Genomic DNA, 19,528 nt, shown 5'->3' with positions numbered 1-19,528 from the left:
TGTGTGTGTGTGTGTGTGTGTGTGTGTTTGCGTGTTAATGTGCTTCTCCAAGTGTGCTAGCATGGATAGCACAGTGGATTGACCCACACTGAGATGCATGATAAGAGATTAAGGCCACGTCTTCTAAGGGCTTTACAATCATCTGGATCTGGAAGAGAAAAAACAAAACATTAAAAAAAATAATAATATTACATACTCCTCTTCCACACAAAACGACCACATGACTCGCACAGCAAGTGTGTAGTATGAAACTATCCTATAACTGGAACAACTGACCCAGCAGACTTACCTGGCTTTACATATGGCTCACAGGGTTGTGTCCATCTCCTCCTAAGCCAGGATGCCCCCCTCCCAGCTGCATCTGGGGGTCCACACCCGACACCTTCTCCTCCTCCCGTCTCTTCAGACAAGCGGCCTTGGGGTTCAGGTTGCGCTCTTTGAGAGGAGAGCACACGGGAGGGTCAATATGTTTACATCCCCTTTGGGCCAAGAAGACGTATTCATTTCAATGACATTGAGTTGGGTAGGATTAAAACAGACATCTGACAGGGAGGTTAGACAGAGTTAGAAATAGTAGAAAGTGCAGACAGACGGGGAAGATGGGGCAGAGTGAGTGATGAGAAACTGTCAACAAAGAAGCTTGGCTGAAGAAGGCTGAGGAGAGAAGGCACAAAGAGTTGTATTCTAAATAATGACAGAAAAACTGAACACAAAAAGGGAATACAGACTAAATGGAAAGAGTTCTACAAGCAAACAGACAGCAGCAGGTGTTTGGCAGAGGTAGGTCCACCTTCTTCCTCCATCCTTTCTTTCATTTCCCCAGAGGAAAGACAGTGGCAAATGTATACTACTGCAAGTAAAAGGGAGAATGCAAGAGTGGCCAGGCGGACTCTTCTACTGGCTGATCGGTAGTATCGGGTGGTTTGAGTTGGGAGTGGAGCCCCCTAAGGCTGGCGATGGTGGTGAGGTTGTTGGCTGTCTCACACGGAGAATGAGGGCCTTCCTGCAGGGGGCGACCTACCTCGCACCTGCTTTTCCAGGCCCACGATGACCTGGACGGCCTGCTGCAGGATTATAAGCTTGGTCTGGGCCTTGTCGCTCCTCATGTGGACCTGAACCATCCGGCCCAGCTCTCGGAAAGCCTCGTTAATGTCGCGCACGCGCACCCTCTCCCTAGCGTTGTTGGCAACGCGACGCTCACGCTCCCTCTGCTCCTTCTCCTCCGCTGTCAGGTTCTCGTCCGTCACCGAGGCGACACTGCAACTGCTGCCGGGCAACAGGAGGGGGTGGGGTTAACACACCCGACCGGCAACCCTCTCTGACCCTAATTTTACTCCCCTAAAACTACTTAGAGAGAGTTCCTATTGTCTGATTCAAGGAGGATCATTCTGAGGGCCACGGATCATGGACTAGCATCTGAGGGAATTCTGGCTCGGTTTATGGCTACACCTACAGCACCCTGATTGGCTAATCCCTGATGTGTTTCCTGAGGTGGGCAGAGGTGGTGTAGCAGCAGGCTGCTGGGGGAGCCAGACAGGAGGAGGAGGAGAGCGGCAGGATGGTCCGGTGGAGAGGCGGCGAGGTGCAGGAGAGAACGGAGGAACGCAAACAAAAGGAATCCTCTTCTTTGTTGAATTTATAACGTGTACAATGATAGACACGAAAATCATCAAACAGTACATCAGAACTATTTACACTTGGGCCAAATTGGATTATATTGTGCAGGAAATGCTTTTAATATCAAGACTAAAAGCTACAAGTCCAGACCAGGACCACAGGAAGTCTACTCAGGACTCCCTGAAAGAATCATAAAGTGTCTAAACTCAAACTCATGGAGGTCCAAATTGGAGTGGAGGGGATTTGCGCCCTGAAGACTATGTGAGGAGAGAAGGACTAGGAGGAGAGAGAGATAGGGAAGGAGGAAGACAGCAACACCCTCTGCCAGGTATAGACCACACAACACAATGCCATTGAAGGGAAGCCTCATGTTAAATACATCAGAGATAAGAGATGTATTTATCTGAATGAGAGGAAACTGAGATCAATCCTGCCATCTGGAGAGGGGAAACAGAAAAAGTGGATGAAGCGTGAAGAACAAAGAGATGGAAAAGGACTTAAACACTTAAAGAAAACTGAAGAAAACAGGTTACCATTTGATATGCCAGGACATGCAATACAGACACGACAATACGGAAGAGGACAGGAAGTTAATAAACATGACAAATGAAAACCTGTGTTAGAAGTACATGGCCAATCAGGAGGTTAGTCTGGCAAATACATGTACTGGGAGCAGTCAAATAAACTCTGAAGTAAGGAGAGGAAAGATAAGTTAAACTGGTTGTCTTTCAAATTAATTCCCCCAATTTTAATTTGAACCAAATTATTTAAATAAATAAATGTTGAAGTTTTAACAAATATTGATAGGCTGTTAAAATGTCATAAGTCTACAATGTTCTGTCTGAGGCACGAGGGAAACACAAAACATGAAATGGGGCGTGACAGAAGCAAACTAATGACACCAAGATGGAATGTTAATACAGTACAGGGTAAAGGCAGAGGCATGGAAGCAACTTCAACAGTGGAGACAGACAGCCCATAGACCAGGCAGCACATACGGACACCAGATCAGACCGCAGTCTACCGGCCTGTATGTGTGACCACAGAAGCAGAGCCTTGAAGTGGCCACGTTCCAAACCAAATCTCACCCACAGCTTCCTTTTCTTCGCCCCCTTTCCTACCATCAATCACGCATTATTCACGTCTAAGACTGAATATATCCACAGCAACAAGGTGCAAACGTCTGCGCTCAAACCGCAGATAAGCTGACCTTGAGGACAGGAGACTATGGGGGAAAACGGAAAAGGAACCACGTGAGATTTGATTTGGACCTGAGCCCTCCCCCCTTCCTTCTCCTTTTCTCCTTGGACCCCCCCCCCCCCCACTGACCTCGGACTTGCTGTTCCAGGTTGAGTATAACGTTAACGGCCTGATGCAGTATGAGCAGTTTGGTCTGGGGTTTCTCATTGCTCAGGTGGAGCTGACACATGCGGCCCAGCTCTTTAAACGCCTCGTTGATGTCCCGCACGCGCAGGCGCTCGCGGGCGTTGTTTGCCACCCTCCGCTCTTTCTCCCGCTCTGCCTTCACCTCCACCGGTAGATCCTCATCATCCTCATCCTCGTCATCCCGACTTCACGCCCCCCAAAAATGGCCGATGAGGGGTGATGGGAGGGGGGTTGGTGCAAGGGGGATAGAAACAATATCATGGGTATGTGCTCAAAGTTACATTTAGGTGACTATTCTGATCTATAATTCTGGTTGATGTTGGGCACGGAAAACTGTCCCTATCAGCAATCTTTTAGACATTTAGGTGAATGGCCCGTCCTTGGCAGAGAGTTCAGCACAACAAACATCTGCTGTGTCCTGGTAAAACCCTTTTTTTTATATGTGTGATTATTAAAAGCAACCTTTAAAAGCCCTTCAAAAAGGTTTTGCCAGGACAGAGAATACTTTCTGTGTGCATTTTATTTACAGAAAATTACTACAAATCTCGAAATGCTGTTCCACATCTCACATCCTTTTTATGATACAAACCTTAAATTCCCAAGTACTCAGAATACAACTGAGCAAGAGAAACTTTTGCTGTGTTGAGAAGAGTGGGGCATTGCTAAGGCTCCACTTTGCTGATGGGAGGGGGGGCGTGTTTAGGGTTCACCTCTGTTGTATAGAGCTTCTACACATAACCTAGAGTTAGGATGGCTCCTGGTTCTGACCACACCTCCTGAGGCGTGAGGCTGGGGTGACTGGGTGCAGACTTACTCTGCTCCCGTGTCTGACAGAGTAGAGGAGAAGGTCTGGAAGGAGAACGTCTCTCTGAAAACAACATGGAGACGGAGGGCAGAGATGACAACAGCGCTACAGGCACACACACACACACACACACACACACACACACACACACACACACACACACACACACACACACACACACACACACACACACACACACACACACACACACACACACACACACACACACACACACACACACACACACACACACACACACACACACACACACACACACACACACACACACACACACACACACACACACACACACACACACACACACACACACACACACACACACACACACACACACACACACACACACACACACACACACACACACACTCCCTGGTCACGCTTGGAGGAGCTGCTGACCCCTTCTACACACGTTCTGGAGATCAATAACTCCAAGTGATCGGGGAGCTGGTCAAATGTGAAGTGTTTTGTTGTCAAAGTGACACCACATGGTCCTTATCATTACATAAACAATGCAGTGACATCAGTAAGAGATATTTAACTTTCCCCACACATCAGGGTCAAACCCCCTGTGACAGTCTAAGGTCAGATTTGGGTAAGGACTAAGTGTTAGTGTGTGTGTGTGTGTGTGTGTGTAGACACCTTGTTCGAGTGCGGGCCTTCGAGTCTTTCTTCTCGTCCTCTGACTTGTCTGCGACCGAGGAGTTATCATCGTCCTCCTTGTCCTCGCGCTTGATGTCGGAGCCAGCAGACGAGTGTGTCGAGCGTCCAGACAGACCTGGTGCAAGACACATGGGGCAGGATGAACCTCCAAACACAGCAAGACTCAACCATCCCGTTATACTAGCTAGAATTTGAAAGAACACGACCCGAGGGGTAAGAGGGACATGGGAAAAAGGTGCCGTTGCTCAACTGTGATGAGAGGAGGTGGAATACGAGGGGCTTCTCTATCTTAAACGGGTCCAGAGTGTAGGATCCAGAGAGAGGGTGGTGTGGTGCTATGGTGGGGAGACTCACTGGTGAAGCCCTCGGGCTGGGCACCTGGCTGGCCGGAGGAGGGGCCGTGGTGGCCGTGCTGCATCCCACCACTAGAGGGCAGACCAGGAGAGTCCTCGTGGTGACCGCCCACCTATTTGAAACAGGAGAGCATTGCAGATGCCATAAACTTCGTCTGAAACGAACAGTTATTACCTCTAAATGATAAGTACAAAATAAATCAAATAAAAGACAGTGCCAAAATTCATGCTAATAGCCTGAAACGTCCTCATGCATGCCCGGTCATGTCGCGCCCTCACCAGTCCGGGCAGACGGCTGGCCAGGCCCAGGCCAGCGTTGTTGAAGGCCTGGGCCAGTCCTCCCATGCTGGAGGTGAGCAGGCTGTGCATGTCAGCGAGGCCAGCGCCCCCCTGGCCCCCAGCGTGGCGCTGCAGCACGTGGATGGCCTCCTCCAGGCGGTCCTCCATCTTGTTCTGCTGTGGAGGAAGAAGGACGCGGGGAGGGGAGACACGGGGTGGTGAGGATGTGTGAACATGCAAGGATGGTTAGATCAGGGCATCTATTCGTCAATCGATCTTTCCATCCATAGGTTCTTCATTGGTCATATTCCGCCACAGATCTATGTAGACTGATTTAGAGGATGTTATCTGGAGACTTACTAGTGCCTGCAGTCCTCCCTCAAAGTTGGGTGAGGGTGTGGCCTGTCCAGAAGACCGGGGCCACTGAGAAGCAGAGCCTAAAGGAAGAGGGGTTGGTAGGAAAGAGAGATTACTGTTAAATTATACATTTGAGAATAAATGCAACATCTATATAAAAAGGTTTTGCTTATTCTAGCCATGCAAAATCATTCACTTATTTCACATCTTGCATTTATTCAGTCACATTTTGGCCCAATAGATGGAGCTACAGTGCCATTGTTAACCACTGTCAGTTATTTTAGGGCTGGGCTTGTGTGTTTCTCTTCTTAAGGCTAGGGTCGTGTAAAGAGTTGATGTGCTGGATTAGGTCTGGTTGTGGGTCTTGGTGTGGGGTGGGTTTGGTTGTGGGTCTGGGCCTGGGTCAGGGTGTGGGTCTGGGCCTGGGTCAGGGTCTGGGTCTGGGTGTTGGTCTGGGCCTGGGTCAGGGTGTTGGTCTGGGCCTGGGTCAGCTCCCTCACCTGCTATGGCCTGGGGAGAGCCTACTGGAGTAGACGGGGACGGAGGGAAAGTGTTGCTGTTGTGGTCAGACGGATAAATCTGTGTGAAAACAAGACAGCAAAATGTTTATTCAATTGTAATGAAACTCAATTAACATCTTACAACATGAATACATGTATTCGTTACAGTATTCTCACAATTAGACACTTAGACAATACGTGCATAGATGGTGGTTTAGCTGGTCTTCAACTCACCGATGCCAGAGCTTTGCCAATCTCATCTCCTGAACTTCCTGGAGCTGTTACCCGATTGGCTGAGTATTGACAGAAAATATCTATTCATTTATCTATTAAATATTTATTTATTTAGAAAAAAGGAAACATTTAATACAATGTGGCATTGCCAAAAAATTTTGACCCTGAAGAAAAGACTAAGTCGAAAGGAGATACAAAAAAACTAAGAGTGAGACAGAAAGTCAAAGATGGGGACATTACCCATGATGGTGTCAGAGCCATTGATGGGGGGTGTGTGGTTGGGGACTCCGTAACCAGCAGAGCCAGCATGGAAGACCGAGGGGAGACTCCCATTGACCTCACTGCCATGAAGGGGGTAGTTCTGGGGAGAGAGGGGCAGTGGCTGCCGTTTCTGGAAAACAACACACACACACACACACGGCCCACAGGGTGTCACACACACACACACACAAAAACAAATATTGATGTCAAAGTAAAAAAGACAACTGCCTGGGCCTGGACCTCCTAGTAAAGGCAGCAGCAGCCGCCCCAGGGAGGGACTCACCAGTCTGTCCTGGGGGTTGATGGCAGTGAAGGGGGCTGGCTGCCCCAGGTGGGGGGAGTTGCCAATCATAGCAGAGTAACCGGGCTGCACCATCGACCCCGCGGACCCCCACGGGTCAGGGGAGGGGTGTAGGCCTTCTGGTGGGGAGGATGGGGAAGAACCAGCCATGAGATGAAAGACAATAAAGGGCACATATGAAATATGTCACATCCATGTTGATGGCTTCATTTCACTGCACAGATGTTGCAGGGAAAACTGGGAGGCACATGAGCTAAAACCTAGTTGGATGCCCATTTCACAAATGTACATTCTAAAATAAATACAATACCATTAAGAACAAAATTCTCTATACATAGCTAAATAAGAAGGGAAAACTACAAGTTAACCTTAATACTTATATAGTAACGTTTATTCCCGGAGATGGGAAAAGGGGATGTTGAGGTGAATGAATTGGACTGGCTCTACCAACCTTGCATGTAAAAGGGCCCAGTGAAGACACTGCCAGGCTTGGAGGCTGGGTAACCAGCATTGTCTCTGTTGTAATCCTCTCCTGAAGCCGACGGGTACACCTATGGCACCAGAGCGTGCACACACACACACAAACACCAGAGCGTACACAAACACCATGGCGCACACACACAGGAAGGGAAGGAGAGAGGGAGTTATTGACCTCTAATCTGGAGAACCTCAGGGTGATGTGAGTAGTAGCATATGTGTGGTAAAGCCTCTCTGCTTCAGCGACCACTCACATCCACATGAACACTCCCAGAACACGGCTATCACACACAAGAATACCGTTTTATGCGCCGGTTTTACAACTTAATTTCATGAACAGCCTCCTCGGCATCTCGGCACAAGCGTTGTGCGTTTCTACTGGGTTTGCAGTGTAATGTTCTGTTAACTGTCAGCCTGTGGTTTTTACAAATCATCCAGTTAGACACACATGTCGAGGTTCATCCACACATGATTCAGACTCGACAGATTTGACCCTTGTTTCAGTTCGATTTGGCACGTCTCCGGTCGAGGTCCACGGATATGAACTAGCAAACCCTTTACAATCTAACTATTCTGGGAGGAATTCAACTATCAAAATACACGTCTGAGGACTCCAAATGGATTGGAGTTTCTTCTGTAATTTGATTAAACAGAGAGAGGAAGGAGAAGGAAAGAGGGGGAGAGAAGGAGGGGGAACGGAGAGATGCACTCCTAATTACTGAGCCATCTGCCCATTCCTGGACGGCAGCCAACTCCACTGGCAGCTGGGATAGAGGGATGGGGGAGGGAGAGAGAGAAGCAGGGGGGAGGGCTTTTGGGAGGAGAGCAGAGGAAAGGTGGTGGTGGGGAGGGGGGGGGGGGGGCAGAGAAGAGGGAGGAAGCATAGCACGCAAGAAGGGAGAATGGAGTGAGAAAGCTACCGCCAGGGAGAGAGAAAAAAGGTGGAGTAAGAAGAAAAGGAACAGTATACAGAATGTAAAGGGGTGGTGGTGGTGGGGTGTGGGTCACACTACCTCAGACAACATACAAAGCCGGATCATTCTTTAACCAATCTTAGGACAAAAGCACTTGGCTAGAGGGAACACAAATCTATAAACTAAATACCTTTTGACTGTAGCCCTAAACACAGGTTAGATAACTGACTGGCTGAATGAGTGGCTCATGAGTGAATGAGTGTGTTTATTTCTTCCACCTGAACGGCATCGGTACACAGCTGTAGTGCTGGATGTCCCGTCTGCCAGCTCTGTTAATGCGTTACGCGCCAAGGAGAGGCCCGCCATGTCGACTGGAGAGCAAGAGGTGTGTACACAGACGTTCATTTAGGCTAAGAACAGGAGACAGTTTCTGGATGGAGCAGGGTAAGAGGGGTTCACACTCACCGAGGAGGGCAGGCCAGGGGGCACCTTTCTGATCTTTTTTGGCTGGGTATCTGAGAAGGCGGCACACACACACACACGCACACACACGCAAACAAACAAACGACTCAAATTTTTACGGCAGAAAAGCTGAGAATACCAATGAAGGGCTTCATTCATTGCCTCTATGCAAGCATCGTTGAAGGTATACATTTCTTATCAGTCTTTATTGCTACTCATAAATGTCTAATCAGAGGTAAATGAATCCTGTGCTATCTTAACCTGGTGTCTTTACGTGATGGTGGGCTGACAGTACTAGTCTTCTGGTAGGTTAAGCAGAAGTGAGATTTCACAGGGTCTTTATTTAAACCTTAGGAGAAGTGAGGTTCCACAAATACCTAAACCAATAGAAACTGCTACTCTGTCTCCCACATAGATGTGGATCAAAGGGCTGTGCTAGGAATGGGCTCCATGTGCTCTGTAGAGTGAACACTCCAGCTCCTCTCACCGATGCTGTCCTGGGGCGGCCTCCTGCGGGGATTGCCCTGGTAGGAGGGGTAGAACTGGGAGTTGGACTTGATGCCGGACGGGGAGAGGGCATCAGGACTAGGCATGGGCATCTCACTGGGCATGAAGCCCGGCTATAGAGAAAGAGGTGCAGACAGAGGATAAAATGATCTTTGGGCCACGAGGGGGGTCAAATAAAACTGCAAAAGGAGCTTGAGGGGAGGAGGAATCAATGGTGCGGGTGAGGACTGAGGAGGATGCTGGTTTTACCTGCGTTCCAAAAGGAGGGTACGGTCCTCTCTCGGGCTTTCCTGTTACCAAGACAAAAACAATATTGAGGCCATCGCGAAAGTCACTTCAACCCAACATTAAAACACAACTGTCGTGTTTATTTTGCTCCAGTTCGGCAACTCCCATCTGCCATGTGTTGCGAACGTATACGTGTGCTCTGGACAGCAAAACAACAACAAATTGGCCCATTATAAACGGTCCAAGGGTAATCAGCTCCAACCCCCTCCACTGACAGTTCAGCTGAGGTAAGCTATAGGCCACAGTAATCCCTAGGGAGAGCCTTGTTTGTGCATGGGTGCTCCTAACAACCCCCCCCCCCCCCCACACCCCCACACACACACAGTCACCCCTCTGCCCATCCCTGATTACCCAACCCCCCCAACCAGACCCACCCCTGCGTAAACATGAAATGTCTTAAAAGAGGTCGCTCGTATACAGTGGCAATTACCTCGGTAAGGTCAAAGGCACACACACTGCCTCGGCATCCAATCGATCACATTTTTGTCCAGTCAATAAAATTTAGCGCTTTTCAGAATGTCTATCGGCTCCCCTGTTGACCCATTATAGTCATCAGTTATCATAGCCATTGATTGCCAATGTTAGGAGCTTATTGATGCAGCCAGCCAGAGGGATGCATTCGATTTCTTAAAGTGTGGCTGTCAGGTTAGATAGGACGACTATGGGAAAGGGTTGAGGGACAAATCTCTTTACAGACAAATCTGTTTCCGACATGTCCTCCTTTGCATTACCTGGGCCAATAAAAGGAGTGGAGGCGAGGCCCTCATGCTCGTTGTAATGGCCCGCTTCTCCATAACCCTGGAGGGGTGAGAGAGAACACAACAAGAACAATTAACAGAAATAAATAGAGTCAACAGAACAAGAGAAAGTCAAGAGAATTCACAACATGGTGTGTTCTGGGCTCTATGGCCATCTACAACCTCACTCTCTATACATGGCCTCCCGGTGCTATGACAGGTGCTGTAGAGGCATGGAACTGGTGTCTGTGCAGTCAGTAGTAAATGAAGTGAGTTCTTACCCTGGTTCCCTGGTTGAAAGAAGGGCTGTTTTGTTCTCCTGGCCCCCAGGGAGCGGAACCACTCCTCTCATCCATACCTACAACACAGCAAAATGGGTTGAGATGCTTTTCTTTGGAAAACAGTTGGAATTCTATACTGACTGATCACACTCAAGGTTTACATACTCAGTCCTTGTGATCAAAAGAAACGACAGTACCCAGATAAAAGCTACTATTACAGAGTAGTCGGGGTGTGAGAGTGACTTGATCAGACACCTGTCTCATGTCACTGACTGTTCTGAATAACCTCTAGCGAGAACCTTTCCTTCAGCTCAGTGACAGAACAGTGACAGCAGCACTGTCTCATAATGTTGCTACGAGCTGTAGGAAGTTTGAATAATTAACACCCAGTATGAGGCTTCCAGAATCATCCTCAACATTCTTCCTTCTCCCACTCCACTCCTTTACATTTTCCATGGCAACTGTCACTCGCATCCTTCCATCCATCCTCTCACTGCATCTCCCTCATACAAGAGACAGGGGGGATGAAACTGAGATGGTTCATGGGTGCAGACCCTGGTCAGGGTTAGCCGTGAGAGGTAAAAAGTGATTGAAAGAAGCAGGATTTTAAAGATTGGTGAAGCAGAAATTCCTGGCTGTCCTCCCTCCTCCCTCCGTCTCCACTTTCACCGCTATCCAGCATCTCTGGGGAAAGCTGAGGCTTAATTGCGTGCTGATTTGCATAATTGTGCATATTAATGAGGCTTTGCTCTATGAATATTCATATTTTTGTTTTGTTGTCTAATTAAAACGCGGAGAGGGGAGGGAATGAGGAGGGGGGAGGGGGCTGGAATCATGACAGGATCAGCCGTAGAACAGAGTGATGGGTCCAGGGTGGAGAGAGCTGCTATATTGCCGTGACAACAGTGATCTATGGAGGCGACACCAGTGGAATAGATGATGAAGGAAACAAAGTCTTGTTGCCTCTACGTGACTGCCTGTCATACTGCATGTCAGTCAGGAGAGTGGAGGAAGATACAGGGGGTCCTGTTTACTTTTGCCTACAGTATATACTCTCCTCAAAACCCCCCATTTGTAGACTGCCATGGATAGACAATCCTGGCTTACTACAACAAGGACTGTCAAAACCATATTATACCAGGTTAAGACCTTTGCAGACCCGAGTCCAAATAATTTGTGCGAAAACATCGGACGTCGATTAAATTCGAAGGCAGCAATCTGTAAGTTATTGCACACCAGGTCCGTCATTGTCGTGCTTCGACAATGAGCAATAAACTGTTTAAGTTGTTTCGATTTTTGCTAATTTCAGACACTGTATAAACCGACCAACCTATAAAATATCAAGTTTTGGTCACATGATCGAGGAGTCTTGTGTTTTCAAAATTCGTATCAGACTTGGTATGAAAGGTTTCAGTCTGAAAAAAGGTTTCCAATTTCTTTGCATTTTTGTTCGTCAGACTCGGTTTGCAAAGACCTTTAGGGTTCTCTTTTTTGGGCCATGAAACCTGATCAGACATTTTCATGAACCACTTCCTTGCTCAATTCTATGAATAGTATCCAAATTGGAGTCGTCTAGATAATGCTCAAGTCATTCCTCAAGCAGGAAATGGGGTATCCCTTTCTGCTTTTTAGGAAGACTGACAGATGTAAAGGAATGGAGAAGGAGATCTGACTTGACACTACTGAGCCCCTCTAACAGCAGGGCTTAATACAGAGCTCTGCAGGTAGCCAGCTCCCAGGACCCCCTCTCCATAGGCTGACAGGAGGTAGCCAGCTCCCAGGACCCCCTCTCCATAGGCTGACAGGAGGTATGGAGGTAGCCAGCTCCCAGGACCCCCTCTCCATAGGCTGACAGGAGGTATGGAGAAAATGGGAGAGGAACATCTCCTGGAATCCATATAGGAGCTCTCTGACTATTTTGAGGTTAAGCACCACAGTATACCTAAAGGCCCTTACTGCTTGAGTGCCAAGTTAAGAGCCATGTTGAAAGGTAGATTAACAAAACAGAAGGCATTAAACTGGTATGTTATGGTGCAACTATGAAGAATGCTAATATATAATTAAAAGTAGCATTTTTTAATATTGATATGTATAAATAATATCCATGCAAATAATGATGTGGTGTTTCAATAACATTTCCAAGAAAACTTAAAATGACTTCTATGAGTGTTGTTACCATGACAGCTGATAACTTCAGAGCGCAAAATAAAACCTGTGAACTGGTGTCCACAGAAAACCAGCTTCAGGCCAACATGGAAATTCTCTGGGTGAACCAAACTCCACCTTTCATAAATCCTTCCATTTGAATTCCTTTTACACTCCATATTTAAAGTATATTCTATGTACAACATTTTTGTAAAATAAATTTACCAAATGGTAGCTAATTCCAATAAAATAAAATAGCTTCTGTATAGCTACACCACCATTAGGTCTATGACAAATTCTTGTGGACAAGAACACCACCACTAACCTCAACCTATTGGCCCCTGGACATGACTCGGTGAGTGAGTGAGTTAGTGTGTGTGTGTGTCTGTGGCATATATTCCTGCCCTGCACAAGTGTGTGAAATAACACCACAGCCCATGTTAGCTTAGCAAAAGAAAGAGTGAAGCTAGACAAATTCTCTAGTTGGCCCCAATCACCCCTCCTTTAAACCCTAGCCAAGCGTTCCCTTTAAAACAAGGCTGGTCTATAATTACACAGGAAGAGATACTGGAAACAGCCAGTCAGCTTGAGTCACAGGCTACAGGTCTAAAACACGCACAATAAACTGGCAGACACTTCATACGTTTAATAGCATATAGCCTGAGGGCATCAATGAATGACTTATTGTCTATGTCTACAGTTTCCCTCTTGAAAAGCCTTCACATGCGAGTCACTCAGACACAAAGCAAGATATATCAGACTACAAAAACTATGAATGAAAGCTGCTAATGAGTCATAAACCTGGAGATTCTTCTAAGAACAATATATATTCTTAGTCTAGTCTGGTCCTGTCCTGCTGTGTGTGAACTCCAGTATGACCCTTAAAACACACATGCATTTCAATAAATAAATAAAATATTGTGCAAATCCAATCAATTTACTGACTTGCTAACCTTATTACCATTTACATGAATACAACTTCCAGAGGAATGGAACATTTATGAAAACTGTCTTATTCTGCATTTCAACCGAAAGCTAAATATCTAAAATACCATTCTTACATTTAGAATTTGCAGTTTCAGGTCACCAGTAACTGAAACCTGTCTGGAGGCAAGTTTTCACACCTGGGAATTCACGCATACCAACTTAACAGTCACAGACTTAGAGATGCAAGACAAAGCTGAAAGCTCTGAGCTGCATGTCCCTGGCTAACAGGGCCACCATCAGTCCTGTTCCCACCTCTTCTCTCCTTATTCCACCCCTAAACCAACCTCATCTGGAAAGATTCATACTAAATAGGAAAGCACAAGAACGTTCTGTAGTCAAATCAAAGGGATGACGCATAAACAATTACAAAACAGGAATGCCAGTAAAAGGACCATTGAAACGATCGGGTAAAAAGGAAGACCAAAGAGAGGGATGAGAACCTTGTATACCTTAGAATGTTAGCCATGCTGAGGTGGGGGCGCCTATTGTGAAATCAAACCCTAGACCACATGTGTTACCCGACCTACCCCTTTGTCTTGGCATATGATGTGCATTGTACAGACATGTACAATGTATGGTTGTGAGACAATACGCAAGCAGCCGTTGGATTGATAACAGTAACAGCCTCCTTTTGTAAGCGTGCACCCTTTTGTTGCCAGGAAAGAAAATCTAAGTGGCCCTCAATCCAGAGAAATGGCTCTACCGCCGCTCCCCACCTCTCCTGTCTTTCATCTAACCCCAGCTACTTCAATATCCTGTTTCATTTCAGTTGCAACCTGAAAAGACCTACACAATTGTTCAGAGGTTTGAGGAGGACGGGGGGGGGGGGGGGGGGGGGGGGGGGTAAATTAGGGGCAGAGGAGGGCAAAGGAAAGTAAAGGGAGGAACTATTGTAGGATGAGAGACAGAATAAACATGGATGACTGGATGGAAGACGAGAGGGCTGATGGAAGGAAGAGGAGTGTGATGAGGAGAACAAGCGTGGAGCCCGCTCCTGCAGGATGTGGGAGGGTGGTGCTGTGGGGACTGGGGAGGGTTGGGTGTGAAGACATGCACGTAACAGAGGGGAATATTTCTTTCTGGGTGAGAGGTGGAGATTGAATAGGGTCGTTTCCCGTTACCCCCCTTGTCCTAACACCCTCAGTGGATTGTGACTGAGGGGCGACAGCTGAAAAGGTGAGGGAGGGGACACCTGCGAGGAGTGGGGGAGGAGGGATGTGTTTGGTGCTGGTGGGTTATGATCTGAAAACACAGGCCTAGGTGTCGAATAAAAATGGTGGAAACCTAGCCGTCATTTCATATATCAAACATAGTGAAGGGGAAAATGTATCGTTGTATAACGGGGTAGGGGTGGTAGTGGTCAGAGCTGAGGGGGATACAAACAAGTAGGAGGTGTCCCGTCATGCTGTTTCTTTAAGAGATATATAGGGGATCGTTAGAAACCAATAAGGCCCTTCCTAGAGCGCCTTCATATAAAAAGCAAGCAGACAGAATAGGTGGTGTGTGTGTGTGTCTTGGTGATTGCGTCTGAGTGAGTTTGGATGTGTGTGTTTTATAACCATACCCGAGCCTCTAAACTGACTGCTGGCTAGAGTGGTCGGCCTGTTCTTCCCATTTGACACGGGTGGCGCGAACATCTGAAACAAAAGCAGAGCCAAGGTCAACAAACAATAGCCTAATCATGCCGGTTTGTATTTCTAAGTCTGTGTGCCATTAGATGCGTGTGATGCTGAGTTGTTTGTTAAGGTGATAACTCAAACTATCCAATAAGGATTTAGTGGTTCTCAACTTATAACTTGCTACAACAGCTGTCCATGGTGGGAATCCATCTACACATTCCAGCTAGAATGAGTCACTGATGCAAGTGAAATGATTCACAGTGTACAACTGTGCAACAAAAACATACTAATTTACACCATGCTATTCTTCTGATTAACCAAAGACCTGCAAATCGAATCTACTTCATCGATATTTTTTCTTTTAAAAATGCAGTTTCCCACACAGCAAAAGCATTTGGATCGTTCCAAGATCCCTTGAAATCAGCAGGACTTGTAAAAGATGTGTTAAGCACAAAGCTATTACAGTGTTCTGACGAGGCAGAAGACTTGGGACAGCTGACATGTCTTACCGCGCTGAAATCCAGCAAGTCGCTGAGCTCCTTGTCTGTTCCCACTGCGGCCATTCTCTGCTGCTGTTCACTTGGCCCTTCTCAGTCTCAGCAACCGACTACAGGCAAAGAGAACAGGAGAACCGTCTGTTACATTGTCAAATAAGTTGAGTAAACAAACAAACAAACAAAAAAGATAGGGTGTTTGTACTACCATCTAATAGTATCATGCCCAACACCCATGCTTGCTTTAGACCACTGTGTTGGTTCGAAAACCCATTGGTTATACCACCGACCTGGGGCTTTCCCTGTTCCAGCCTATCTGACACACTGTATCTAGATTATGAGCTAGGCTATAGTTAACCCACAGGCCAGTGTACCCCTTTCCTGCCTCTTCAGCTAGAGGAACCCACTGCCTTTGAGACCTCAGGAACCAAAACTGTTACAACATGTTCCTACAAATGCAAACCACAACATCTAACCTGACCTCTTAACATGTCTAATGACATTAAGTGACAACAAAACTTAGTTGGTGGGGATGAAAAACCCAGCCTATATGAAATTCCTCAACAGCATTACAATTGTAACCACACCAACCGAGTGGCTTAAACAAAATATTGGTCTTCATGACATACAAATCAATAAGTAGCAGCTTTCAACTAGCTCCACCGATAGCCAACAACAGTGCGTATCTCTCACTATAATAATTGTGTTGCCCAATGGTGGTAATAACAAGACAGTGCACTATCACAATAATGCTAATGGTTCAAACACCAAGTTTGCAATGATGACGACACTAACGCAGCATTTTGTGTGACCTCTAAAGACGTTCAACCGTGTCCACAACCCACCCTGAACGTATTTCCGTTCAGGGTTAAATGGGGGAGAACCTTCCTAACAAATCGAACTCCCAAACGCCCGTCGCACTCCCCCCCACCCCAAAAAAAACCTTCCGTCCTTCCCCGGCGGAGAATGTCAATAGTTTTTACGGAGTTGGAATCCCCTGAGTGCGACACTTTAACGAAAAGTGCAGTCTAATTGTTGTTCCGTTCGTGCGTCTTGTCATGACTTAAAACCTGTTGGGGGGCAGCGAATAGGCTATGCTACTTCCAAACAGTCTCTGGTCAATGACTAGCCTACTCATGAACACAAAGAGAGAGGCCCCAGTAAAGTTTGGGATGAAGACTCGAACAATGGAATAAACGTCACTGTCTTGACAATATAACCGAGCCCTTTAAAAAAGACACAATTGTTTTAGAACCATCGGGCTAAATTATAAACAAATTCGAAAATTATGTCCACGGTTGTCCCTGAATTTATGCGAAATGTGCAACAAAGTGGAAAACATTCTTTAAGAAAACGCTATGCGATCGCAGAATTTTTCTTTTACAGATGATAAATTATGATACACAACAATGAAAAAGAGACTATTTTGGATAACAGGTGGAGACGCGTGGCCCTCCGGGCGCAACTTAGTCAATAGTCAACTGTGTCCGCTAATGTTAAACAATTTTCCAAACAGTAGTCAAGGCAAATTATCTTGTTATTTCGACAACGTAGTGATAACGAATGACAATAATATTCCTGCAAGACTGAGTTGGTATAACATGCCTGCATTATCTACCCATAGCCAGCATTATATTGGTCAAAGTGAACAAAGAAGTAGTTTCCCACAAGGCTGCAAGTGCTCCCCAACTACAGCAAGCTCGCCTCCAAGGCCGGACAAAAATTCAAGACCCCGCTTTCTCCGGCCGTGACACTCACACAACTTCAATGCTTTACAAAAGTTGCCCAATGGCCCGACAAACATGAGTCTGACATAAACATATATATCACAGATAAAACATAGGAGAATGTATATTTACCTTTGAAATGCCTCTATTCAATTATTTTGCATCCAACGGGAAATCGAACGCTTGAAGTAGAGAAAAACATAAAGTTCGGGATAGAATCCCTCCCTGCGCTCCGGACTGTAGGCTAGATGCTGAGCCACGACGATATCAAGCCGTCTCCCACTGCCTTGGTTTCGTTGTACGGTCCGCGTCACAAAATAGAAAGAATGTATACCACAAGATTCATAACTCCTATGATATTTCCAGGGTTCTTTCAGTTGCTAAAATTCTAACATTTTCATTTTCCCAGTAGACATTTTAACAGCCTCCACATTGTCGGTTCCAACAGAGTATCCCTCCGCAGCCTACGAGGACGCTAAAACACCAGCGGTGTCTAATTTCAAACGCCCAATAAACAAACAGTGCAGCTATTGATAACCCCGGTGTTACACGCTGATATGCTGACAAAATATTATACAAATAAAATGTTATGGATTTTGCACACGAAATTAAACGTTTTATGAATCGCAAATCCTCGGGTACTATGTGAATTTGCGGAGGAGGACCACGGAACGTTCAAGAGTGACGGACCAGTGCGAGATGGAATGATAATACCGTAAACGTTTGACCAATAGGATTCGATGAATATTTGATTGACAGTTAAAGCGTCCAAATATATGTTGATGTCAACCATTAGGGCTGCCTTCACATTTTACCACATCATGGAGCAATAACTATAGAAGCGTTTAAAAATGGTAACATTATAACTTCGCGGTTATTGCTTGCTTGTGCACGTGTCTATGTGTCGTGTATTCTTTGTTCCTTCACGTGTGTGTGAGTTTGTGCGGGTGAGAGTGGGAGTGAGAGGGAATGTGTGTGTTTGCCTGTGTTTGTGTGTGTGTGTGTGTGTGTGTGTGTGTGTGTGTGCGTGTGTGTGTGTGTGTGTGTGTGTGTGTGTGTGAGTGAGAGAGAGAGAGACAGAAAGAGACCGATACATTTGACCAATTTCTTACCTGTTCTTAAATTGAGTATGATTGGTGCTATAAGTGGTTTCATACCTTTCCTGCTGTTGGTTCTGTATTATCCCCTGAAAACAGTTGATTTGAGATGATCCCAGATTACTTTAGATACTTTGTCAAATGTTGGCCTGCCAACACACAATTTCAGCATAACCCACAATTTCAGCATAACCCACATTAACAAATGTAAGAAATCCCTACCTATAGTTGACATTAAGACATTTTGAATAATGTAAAAAAAGGAGAGAATTTTTCATTTTGCTCACAGATACAAAAAATTCCTTTTGTTCTTGGAGAAACATACAGGAATGCAAATCATGCCTAATCACCGATGCAGTTGTCCTAACATACTAAGACCTCTAATGAGACATTCTTTATTGTATATTGTATATGTTCTCACAGTTGATTGTATTTTCACTTTTAATGTTTGTATTTCTGCTTTGGCAGTTTGGCAAATGCCTTTGCAATGCCAAGAAAGACAAATTAATTATATTGAATACAGTAATAGGGTCTAATTGACTTTGTGTGTTCTTGGCAAACACAAAATACACAATTCAAATTTCTGTCATCACTGTTAATTCATGCTGACTATTGCTAAGTGAGTTTTTCATGACATATTCTTTACTCTTGGACCAGTTTTAAACGTAGGTTTACTGAGATGTTCTCAGACCACAAGTCAACAAACAAGTTGGCCCATGCCACTGAAGTCTGGAGAATTCAGCTGGCACACAGCACAAAATATGAATGAACGAATGCCTCATCCGTTGAGTGGATCCAGGTTAGGGGTGGGGGAGGGGTGAATTTAACAGCTGGGTTTGACATGATGAGTGCAGCACAGAGATGTACATTTGGTGTGTCTGTGTGACTTGTTTTCCATACTGCGGAGTTCTGTTTGGTTGTGTTGTACTACGATACAAAAAGAAAATAAGTCACAGTCCTGTAATCGGTTTCCTTTTTCATTCCATATTTATATTTGCCACTACTAACAATAAATAGAA

General features: G+C 45.9%; 1 protein-coding gene across 4 annotated transcripts; it reads right to left on the bottom strand.

Moving 5' to 3' along the window:
- On the bottom strand, nucleotides 1-17,846 carry LOC136958487 (transcription factor E2-alpha-like). Of its 4 annotated transcripts, none has more exons than XM_067252432.1 (21): nucleotides 17,545-17,846; nucleotides 15,701-15,798; nucleotides 15,137-15,209; nucleotides 10,441-10,517; nucleotides 10,154-10,220; nucleotides 9,384-9,424; nucleotides 9,115-9,247; nucleotides 8,631-8,680; nucleotides 7,226-7,325; nucleotides 6,757-6,893; nucleotides 6,453-6,603; nucleotides 6,213-6,271; nucleotides 5,979-6,057; nucleotides 5,482-5,558; nucleotides 5,122-5,298; nucleotides 4,844-4,955; nucleotides 4,469-4,604; nucleotides 3,818-3,871; nucleotides 2,947-3,188; nucleotides 290-435; nucleotides 1-142 (listed from the first exon to the last, which is right to left on the bottom strand). In XM_067252432.1, exons 2-20 carry the CDS (start codon nucleotides 15,752-15,754, stop codon nucleotides 296-298), a joined length of 1,959 nt encoding a protein of 652 aa, XP_067108533.1. In that variant the 5' UTR covers nucleotides 15,755-15,798; nucleotides 17,545-17,846; the 3' UTR covers nucleotides 1-142; nucleotides 290-295. The 4 variants fall into 4 exon arrangements, with proteins under 4 accessions (XP_067108533.1, XP_067108532.1, XP_067108531.1 ...); XM_067252431.1 differs by lacking the exon at nucleotides 2,947-3,188 and adding an exon at nucleotides 1,022-1,266 and having other exon boundaries at nucleotides 1-148; XM_067252430.1 differs by lacking the exon at nucleotides 2,947-3,188 and adding an exon at nucleotides 1,022-1,266.
- Between the last annotated feature and the right edge of the window lie 1,682 nt (nucleotides 17,847-19,528).

This window comes from Osmerus mordax, chromosome 16 (genome assembly GCF_038355195.1).
Source record: "Osmerus mordax isolate fOsmMor3 chromosome 16, fOsmMor3.pri, whole genome shotgun sequence".
Classification (NCBI taxonomy): domain Eukaryota; kingdom Metazoa; phylum Chordata; class Actinopteri; order Osmeriformes; family Osmeridae; genus Osmerus; species Osmerus mordax.
Note: the sequence above shows the minus strand (reverse complement) of the source record. Positions and strands in the feature narration are given on the sequence as shown.